This window comes from Ictalurus furcatus, chromosome 3 (genome assembly GCF_023375685.1).
Source record: "Ictalurus furcatus strain D&B chromosome 3, Billie_1.0, whole genome shotgun sequence".
NCBI classification, from domain to species: Eukaryota; Metazoa; Chordata; class Actinopteri; order Siluriformes; family Ictaluridae; genus Ictalurus; species Ictalurus furcatus.
In genome coordinates this window covers 27,310,318-27,321,107 of record NC_071257.1, presented here as the reverse complement: position 1 = coordinate 27,321,107, position 10,790 = coordinate 27,310,318, and the positions used below count along the sequence as shown (strand labels likewise).

The following is a 10,790-nucleotide window of genomic DNA, read 5'->3' as shown; positions in this document are numbered from 1 at the left end:
TAACTTAAAACATGGCACATCTAGTTCCTCAAACGAGGAAATGAAAGCTGAAATTCTTCTCAAGATGTCTTCTCATCTTCATCTTTTGATCTCAAACCCAAATATGTTCAGTGTATAGCAAAAACAAAAGAATTGGCCTTGTTCCAATACTTTTGGACAGGACTGTATATAAAAGGTTACCTTGAAAACCTCCAATAACCTGTGTTCATAAACCTATCAGTAACAAGCTTTCTCCTGGTCAGGGTTCTGGAGCTAATCCCAGAAACACTAGGTGTGAGGCAGGAATACTTCACACGTTCATACGTTCACAGATCGGGATAATTTCGAGTCATTGATCACCAATTCACCTACCAGCAGGGTTTTGGGAGGAAACTGGAGAACCCAGCGGAAACCCATAGGGAGACCATGTGAAACTCAACACGGGGTGGTAACCTGAGCTCAGAATCAAACGGGAAACCCTGGAGCAGCGCGACAGCAAAGTTCACTGCTCTCAATAAGACAAGATGGCTAAAATGAATCGGATGGGATGCAATAAATTTATTCTTCATATATTAATTATGTCACATATATTAAAGCTTTCTAGAAATTTCTGGTTGGTGTTATAGAGCACATTGATGACAAAAAACATAGATAAAGACATTTGTGTTACCAACTCCAGCCTCAGTCTCAAATGTCAAACTAAATTTAGCCAGAACAGAAATGGTGTCTTTAGTTCAGGTCTAAACTGAGCAGCTCCCAGCAGGATCATATCCCAAATGAGCAATCTCTGGCTATCAGCTGATGAGAAGTTTTTGTGTATAGCATTCAGGTTCATCCCTCCCCTATAACCTCCCTGTGGACTGTTTGGACAAACATAAAGGCAGGACTGTACGATGGACACCGGCGGCTGTCTCAAATGTCTCTGCTGCTGTAGAGATGTGTACAGCATCTGTGCGAAGCTTTACAAGGTGCTGATGCAGGACTTGGGACTCCTCGAGCTTGTAAGGCCTGAGAGGGGCTTGATGGTCACTGCTTGTACACAGTACGTCGTTTGAGGGCTTAAGTGCTCAATCAAGACCTTCTTCGGGCAGCCGTCAGTTTCAAGGATCTGCGGGTGAAATTTGGTACACGTTGAGAATGTTTGCAGGAAATATGAGACATTATGCTCTATATGGCCAAAAGTCAGTGGACACCTGACCACATGTGCCCATTCCTTCTGTTGCTGTTATAATATAATTATAATTAGTGAGGTCAGGCACTGATGTCAAGTGAGGAGACCTGGGGAGCAGTCAGTGTCTCAGTTTATCTCAAAGGTGTTCAGTGGGACTGAGGTCAGGGCTACGTCCAGGCCACTCACTTGCTCGCTTGTGTACAGGGACACTCTCATACTGGAACAGGTTTGAGCTTGTTTGTTCCAGCGAAGGGAAATTGTAATGCTAAAGTACACAAAGACACCCTATACAATTGTGTGTGTGTGTGTGTGTGTCCAACAGTTTGGGGAAGAACTGCATATGGCTGTGATGGTCAGGTGTCCATGTGCTTTTGGCCACATAGTGTATTTGATTATATTTGATCACTAAAGAAAAGGCCAAGTAGAGGAAAGTTCCATAATCAGCAAAATGTCTATAACTGTCCCACTATAGCTGAATAATAAAATCCAAAAGATTTTACTACTAACTAAAAACGGATTTGTCGTTCAAGATATTATCATTCGTCACTACTATAAGATTAAATTGCTTGTTCGTTCTGACCGAATGCTCCAACATTTAAAATCCATAGAGGACTATACTAACTGAATGATTATCTGTTTTCACTAATAGCAATTTAATGAGATATGGAAGGAATTATACATGCCATTATTGGAAAATAATCAACAACACAGTAGCGTTGTACCCTGACACAAATAAGCAATGCTTTATTTACATTATTTGGCAGACACCCTCATCCAAAGTGACTTATATTTATCTCAGTTATACAACTGAGCAGTTGAGGGTTAAGGGCCTTGCTCAGGGGCCCAACATTGGTAGCTTGGTAGTGCTGGGGCTTGAACTCCTGAACTTCTGATCAGTAACCTTTAACCACTTTAAAGGTTTTAACCACTGAGCCACCACTACCAACAATTTGCCAAATGCAATTTTTATTAATGCTGTGGAACCTCTGCAAGACAAGATCTTTTATTTTATTTTTTATTTTATTTTTTTTTTATCTCTGTCCTGAAGATTACTGTGGTGGAAAATGTACTGACTGTTACAAAACGTTGACACCGGAGACTCCTTCCATCAATGTTAAACAAACATCTACCCAAAAATAGCTAGCTCAATTTCAAGATACAGTACTGTTAGAACTCTCAACTCTCTCACAAGTCAATAAGGCAAAATGTTCGACTCTTGCGACCTGGACTGCGGCTGCAGAAATAATCTCTAAACGTATCAGTCATGAGAATTGATATCGGCATATCTCTGTGCAATGCTTAGTTTTTGTTTATTCTTCTTTCCTCCCTAAGGTTTTGCCTATTCTTCAATCTATCCATTTTGTGTAACGCTTATCCTACACAGGGTCACGGGGAGCCTGGAGCCCATCTCAGGACCAACCTATTGCAGGGCACAATCTCACACACACTCACACACCCATTCATACACTACGGACAATTTAGAGATGCCAATCAGCCTACAACGCATGTCTCTGGACTGGGGGAGGAAACCCCCAAAGCACGGGGAGAGCATGCAAACTCTGCGCACACACATTTTAAAAGATGTTTGCACTCTGTTAAACTGTTGTATTCATTAGTATGGGTTAAAATAAAAAAACATTTGATCACAAAAAAACCCCCCCAAAACTTCACCATATCAGCAGGTATACGTTATATATACGTTACATGTAAACATGTTAAATAACAACACAACATAGCACATCCTTAGTAAGTATTTTATCCTGGTTACAGTTACAGCGGTTTCAATTATGACTATGTTTTTATTTTAGGAAAGAGGACCAATGAAGATCATTACAAAATATGGCAAGCAGGTACAAATAAAAAACAATAACTGCATGTGCAGCTGCAAACCAGAAACCACTAGAAGTGTACTCGAAAGTGATCTGAAAGTCGGGAAATGAAGTTGCAGCTCTGCAGCTGAATGCTATTATAGGGAGTGGGCAGAAGTAGGAATAAAAAAAATACAAAAACCAAAGATCTAGTACGTGGTCACAATTAACCATCTGGAATCAACTCGTATATATTTTGGGGAAACGACTCAAAAATGACGTTCTACATCTTCTTTTTTGTTTGTTTTTTTAATATGTAGTGAAGCCAAATGTATAAAATTTGCCTCATTAACTGAAGAGGGTTTTAGGTTTTATTTACTGTACCTGCTCCACCCCATCGTGCATGAGGTAAATCCTGAATATCAGCTTCAGTAGTTTTGTAACTGAGACCCTGCTGTTCCTCTGTCCCTGTGGAGGGGTCCGTGGAGGTCTGATCCAGACCACAATGCCTTGCTGTGTCACATTCAGCTTGATATTTGGTGGGCTGAAAGTGGCTGTGATACAAAGAGAATTGTTTGTTTGTTAGCACATATATTTACATGTATCCGTGTATTTAAGTAGACGTGAGATTATGTAGAAAGATGCACTCAATCAGTCCTGAAAGAGCCATCAAGTTCGTTTGTTTTTTTCATGCTGATAATAGACATGATTTCGAGTTTTTCCTGTTTATTACTTGGGTCAGTGAGATGTGTTTTTCATCAGAAAAAAAAATATATTCTCTACAAATTCTATGATTTATTCAGGTATTATTCAGAACATATCAAAATTATTGATCACATTAATATAGATCACAATGGAAAAAATGACATCTTAGTATCAAGTAGAAATATCTTTAATATAATCAGATTTATCTAGTGTTTCCTAGTATAAAATTACACTTATACTCATTTCAGATTTGAAATAATCTGGTCCTGTAGGCATAATTTTTTGTTCATTTCAAGCATTTCTAGAAAGATTATCTGGCAATATAGTTTTGCAGTTTTTATCCATATCCACTATCCAAAAAAAAAAAAACAAAAAAAAAAACTTTTAATTTGTGCACAGATCAGGATCCACACAGGACTGGAGAAACACAATATAGAGATTTTAAAAAAACAACAACATGTTTGACACTCACTGTCCCACTGAGGGTAAAGCCTGGTGCTTGTAACCCATGGTGAGAGACCTTTGGAGGATCGAGCCTGAACCCTTGCGTAGTACCACTGGCGCGGGTCAGACGTCTCCTGGCTCAGGTCACACTGCGGTTCATGGATAGCTTGACAGGGCTCACACACACTCCACTCCTTGTCTCCATACCTACAACCACATTGAAAAATACAGGGTGTCAGTAAACTAAGTCTTGTGTTTGAAGTTATTATATACTGTATTATATACTCACAAGCCATATCCATCTGCAACAAATACATCTAAATCTAAATCTGGATTTCACCACCACTATTATTTATGTCTGAACCATAGTTATATATTTACTATTTTTTTTTAAATGCTATATTATTATCTAGTTCCAGCGGTGCACATTATCTTCCATACTGTAAATACCTCACACAAATCTCTACCGTCTCTGTGTAGGATTGTCTTATACAGCCCACACACATTATATTCAGTGCAACATATGCTTATACAGAGTTAATATTTTCTATTTAATACATTGTACATACCTTATATTGTATTTATTATACACACTTGCCCTTCCTGCACAATGTTACCTAGATCTATTGTTTTTTTTAACGAACTGCCTTGATTTGTAATGTTAATTTAAATTGTATTTAATTGTATTTTTAAACCGTGGTTGTTATTGTATTGGTTATTATCTTTCTTTTATTTGAATTCTACTGCAGCATACATAAGAATATCCAGACTAAGAATTTCATCGCACAAGAACGCTTGTGCACGTGACTATAAAGTTTTTCAAACCCAAATGACAAATGTTTGCTCCAAGCTGTAGCCGTAATGTACTATAAGTTGTAAGATTGAAAAATTCATTTGTACAGTTTTAACATCAACCGAGCAAAATTGTGTATGCAATTATTATTATTATTATTATTATTATTATTATTATTATTTTGGATGAATCCTGAAAACCTGAAAAAAAGCCTAACATCATAATAAAAAAACCCCAGAAAGAAACTTGACCCTGCTATAAGAATGCTTATTAAGAGTGTTATAACACAAGCTTACACTTTATACTGCACGAAATACTGCAGGTCATCCGCTGCCTCAGGATGGTGTTTCCAGTGCAGGACATTTCTGAAGTTCACTGAATGAAATTCCACCTGGAAGGGCGCCGTGTCGTCCTGAAGCTGAACGGTGCCTTAAAGATACAGAGCGATAAAATCAAGGTTATAATCTCAAACACCAGCACTTACAGAGCTAGAAAACAAGCTGCAGTGGCTACAGTGACTTACTGTTTGCACCACAGACGAGTGCTAAGTCCCACAAAAGCAGTAGTGTACTCAGGACAAACATGTTTCCCGATTAAAAGAATAGATGCACTTCAACTCTTTTAAATTCCCCTTTCTGAGATCAAATTCTTCCTAATATGGAATACGGAAGTCTCGCTATCTGCTGCTCACATTGTAAAACAGCAAGTTTTTATAGAGCTTATACAACAGCGTCATCACATATACACGTCATACTTCATCATGAGGGGGGAAGCATGCTGAGAAACTTTAGACGTATAATAATAAAGTATTATGCATGATTACTACTAATACATAAGTAAATATATTTTAGAAAAGAGATTCAATCTGAAGCCAGATGTCAAAAAACGATAGACATGGACAAAGCTATTAATCTCAAGCTATCTGTTTAGACAGGTATAAATGATTAATTATACCACAGTGCTGTTGAATTCTCGAACGTGATTGATCAGAAGTTGTTGATTAATTTTCTAGACCAGCAGCTCTGACAGTAGCGTCAGTTGTAATTGAAATTACAGGTGTATATTAATGCTCTCATTCTAACACGTTATTGTTTATATAGTAACAACTGCATGGACATGTACGGTGGACACAGCACATAATCGAGGATTAATAATAAATTGATTTTAAAACGTGTCGTTATTCAGCAAAGAATATAATTACTGTATATAGTCCTAATTATATAGTATAATTGTTAATATTTAAGGGGTGGTGCTGGCTCAGTGGTTAAAGGCTCTGGGTTACTGATCAGAAGGTCAGGAGTTTGAGCCCCAGCACTGCCAAGCTGCCACTGTTGGGCCCTTGAGCAAGGCCCTTAACCCTCAACTGCTCAGTTGTATAAATGAGATAAATGTAAGTCGCTCTGGATAAGGGCGTCTGTCATGTGCTATAAATGTAAATGATATGGTGATATTTTTTTGTGAGGAGATTTAACATTTAACATATTTAACATTTATGGAAGGAGTCTCGAGTGTCAGCACTTTGTAATAGTAGGTTTTCCGACACAGGAAAGCCTTTAGCTTTCCAGTTTCTTTGTAACGTGACTGCATTTTTTTCTTCTTAACTTAAACCACTGGAGGGTTTGCACGAGTCAGTGCAGTCTCAGTGCTGGCCCCAAACCCAGAAAATGGTGAGGGTTGCGTCAGGAAGGGTATCCGGGGTAAAACTTGTGCCAGAATCAATATGCGGACGGGCGATTCACTGTGGTGACCCTGAAAGAGGAAATGAGGGGAATAAAACACATGAGACATGCTGTCATTGGTAGTAAATCACACTACATTGTAGAGTAGATAGTCACTAACCTATAACTTCACACCACATTATGTGTATTCCTTACATCAATTATAAATGAATATAGAAAGTATTGATATAAATTCATTTAAAATAATGTACACTAACACATTAGTGTCTATACATGTCTTAGGCTTAAGATACTTTTTAGGGCAAACAAGAAATGCGTAATACAGGATGTCCGAAAAGTAGCTTTACAACTTTGATACTAAAAGTGAATTTCACTCATACACACACTGTACAATTACCAGTCAATTGAATTTATTATTATTATTTTTAAAAATGCTAACGTTTTTTTTCTTAAAGTATCAAAGTTACAATCATTCAATGTTAGCAGTTAGTTCGAGTTAGTGATCCACACGATAATCCAAATTCTGCCATGAGAAAACTTTCAAAAATTCAGGGGGAAAAAAAACCCCCCTAATGTTTTTCTCTGAAAAAAAGGACAACATATTTCTACACCTCTTTGTTTTACATTCACACATTGATATCTTTGGTTTAAAGTCATAAAGATTATTTTTGGACATCTCACCATGCAGGAGTATGTATTAAGCACACAAAGTATTTGAGCACCTGCATTATCTTGGGCTTTATTAATCAGTATTGAATCGGTATTGCCCCAGACCAAACAAAATAATAGAGACTGGCGATTAAACAAGGAAAGTAAAATCTTTGTGGAACTTATTAACTACTCACCTCCTATCTTTATGATCCTAATAATAAAAGACTATAGATAAAAGACTCATAGACAATGCTAATATTAAGTGTAAATCATAAACGTGAGGTTTGGACAAAGCATCTAATTTGGGTTTTCCAATTACATTTGATCTATTTTCTTATACAAACATAATCATTTGTAATATTTATAATTCAATTCACTAAACAATCAATAATATTCAAACATTTCATGATTTCCATGGTTAGATTTTCAAAATTTTGATTATTTAAAATGAGGTCCTTTAAACAAAAATGCTACCATATATGTATAGTGTATAAAAACAGTGTATGACTAAGTACAGTTCATGTTAATTGTTAGCTGCGTCATGCCCTTCTGCTGCTTTCAGCATCTATATCAAACTTCCTAGTATCATGGAAGACTTTTCTTCACTTTCATATTTGTAATAATATGGGCTAACACGTTCTTGCATATAGGCTAATGGGAAATTGCTAAACAATTGCTGTCTCCAACCCCCCCTGTTTATTTTATTGCTTCCTCTTCCACGTGAACACTATTTACTGCAGTTTCAATGCATCATAATAATCACAATGTAAACCACATAGAGCCGAGAACCACACTTCTTCCCTTATGTGAGTGTGGTGTAAAATGACTCACATTCGCTATTGTAAAACAGGTGACCTTTTCTTTGTTCCTTGGTCTTTGGCCTGCCACATTCTCGAATCACGTTTACTGTTAACTGCCATGTTCAATTCAACGATTTCCCGCTTTACTTATGGGTGGCTCATGCCATTAAATTAATATTACAATACGCCTCCGCAATTGTGCACACAAGTAAAGGTAATAAACAATTGTCATGCTGATTGTGTTCATTTGGAATTCATCAATTCGTCAGGAGCTGTCAGATATATGCAAATATGTCGGAAATTTACAGGAAATATGAAGAACTATTAAAATAAAGATGTCTCGAACTGGTCTTCCGTTTAAAAAAAAAAACATCAACTAATTGCAAAAACAAAATAAACATAAACGCTTTGAAATAATGGCCGTTCCGCAGATGCAAGCTTAAATATATAAAATACTGCCTCTATTACTAACTGTATTATACAGTATCATTATGTAAATACAGTAGATATACTTTTGGAGAAAAGAGATTGTGGCTCCCTAAAATAAAATCATGCAGATACAGGTGACTGACCATGGCATGGTTGTTGGTGCCAGAAATACTGAAACTTCTTCTCTCCTCTAAGTTTTTTTTTTTTTTTGACACAAATCAGTCACTAGATTTGACACAAAATGCTACAAAATGTGGGCAGAAACACCTTGTTGATGAGAGAGGTCAGAGCAGAACACCCAGACTGGTTTGAGCTGACAGGAAGTCTACAGGAACTCAAATAGCCTCTCTTTATAACCGTGGTAAAGAGAAAAGCATCTCAGAATGTACATCATGCCAAACCTTGAGGTGTATGGGCTACAACAGAAGAAGCCCATGTCTGATTTCACTCCTATCCACAAAGAACAGGACTCTGAGGCTACAGTAGACACAGGCTCACCCAAACTGGACAGATGAAGACTGGAAAAACATCTCCTTGTCTTTTTCCAGTCTGTCCAGTTTCATTGTTTAGGGAGAAAACCATAATAAAAGTCCGCATTTACAATATATCACATTCATAACGATCATTTGAACTGTTTGACAAGTAATATTGTAACATACTTACACACTTGTGATAACTAATACCATCTGAGAAACCTATCACAGTAAATGTCTTGTTTATTTTCATCATTTTGAAGTCAAGGTATGCAAACCGCTTCTTCTACATTAAGAGCTTTATCCTGGTCAGGGTCACAGTGGATCTGGAGCCTATTCCAGGAAGGCTGGGTGTGAGGCGGAAATACACTCTGACAAGACATTATACATTCATGCGCTGATTCACACCAAGGGACAAAGTCGTGTAACCAATCCAGCCACTGCCTCATGTTCGGGAGATGGAAGGAAACTGGAGAACCCAGAAGAAACCCACATGGACACAGGGAGAACATGCACAAAACTCCACTCAAAATACAAACCGGCACTCAGAATCAGATTTCACCCCTGTGCCTCCCTCTGAAAGGATATTTATTTTAAATGCTTTCGTTTGAACTAGTGATAAGTCAGTAACACACAGGCTACACTTGAAGTGCTGGAGAGTTGCATTATAATTCTAATAATATCCACTCACTTTCCACTTTAATAGAGACACTTGTGCACCTGCTCATTTATGCAGTTATCCAATCAGCCAATCAGGTGGAAGCAGCGCAAGCCATAAAATCTTGCAGATACAGGTCAAGAGCTTCAGGTAATGTTCACATCAAACAGCAGAATGGTGAAAAAATGAGATCTCTGTGACTTTGACCATGGCAAGGTTGTTGGTACCAAATGGGCTGGTTTTACAGAAACTGCTGATCTCCTAGGATTTTCACACACAACAATGTCTAGAGTTCACACAGAATGGTCCGAAAAACAAAAGAGAGGTCAGAAGAAAATGGCCAGATTGTTTCGAGCCGCCAGTAAGGATATAGTAACTTAAATAATCACTCTTTACAATCGTGGTGAGTAGAAAAGCATCTCAACATGCACAATACATCAATCCTTGAAGTGGATGGGTTACAACAGCAGAAGACCACTACTTCTATTAGTCAAGAATAAGAATCTGAGGTTATCATGGGCACAGATTCACCCAAACTGGACAGCTGAAGATTAGAAAATAAAATCACCTGGCCTTTTTCCAGTGCCCATGATAGCCTCAGATTCTTCTTCTAGACATTTTGACTGAAGTGTTCCGAGCTGAAGTTGTTAAAAAACCATTCAAACTACTTCACTCTGAAAGTCACCTTAAGTTTCTGAAATAGTGACTGTCAGGGTTAGAAGAGATCAGGTGTATCCAGAGATTAGATGGGTGAGATAACATCCAGGATATACCAATAGCTCAACAATGAAATGATTATGGCTGAGCATTATGTGTGATGTGTTATATCACAAGTTCTTACTGATGGTATATTTAGAATGATGTGAGGACAATTATTACATGCAATTAAAGACAGACAGCGACAGTTGTGATTTTTATTCGTTTTGTTTGTTTGTTTTTACGTATTTCAAGTCCATAATGCTCTGCTAGCTTCAATCCATATTTCCTACCAAAACCAAATATGTTAAACTGAAAACTTGCAACAATTTCATTAAAAACAACAACAACAACAACAACAATAACAACAACACCTGAACTTAAGGTTCTTTTTTCTGTCATTTTGTGTATTTGTATTTGTACTTTGTACTTTTATTGTACTTTTATTAGACAATATGTAGTTAGTCTGTCCACGTTTAGTTTTTCCTACAAAGGTTTTTGGGG

The 10,790-nt window shown here is 37.4% G+C and overlaps 1 protein-coding gene across 1 annotated transcript; it reads right to left on the bottom strand.

The window, feature by feature from the left end:
* Positions 1-297: 297 nt before the first annotated feature.
* Positions 298-6,991, bottom strand: il22ra2 (interleukin 22 receptor, alpha 2). The gene is made up of 5 exons (XM_053621822.1): positions 5,424-6,991; positions 5,197-5,329; positions 4,136-4,314; positions 3,343-3,512; positions 298-1,087 (listed from the first exon to the last, which is right to left on the bottom strand). Exons 1-5 carry the CDS (start codon positions 5,482-5,484, stop codon positions 941-943), a joined length of 690 nt encoding a protein of 229 aa, XP_053477797.1. The 5' UTR covers positions 5,485-6,991; the 3' UTR covers positions 298-940.
* Positions 6,992-10,790: the final 3,799 nt, after the last annotated feature.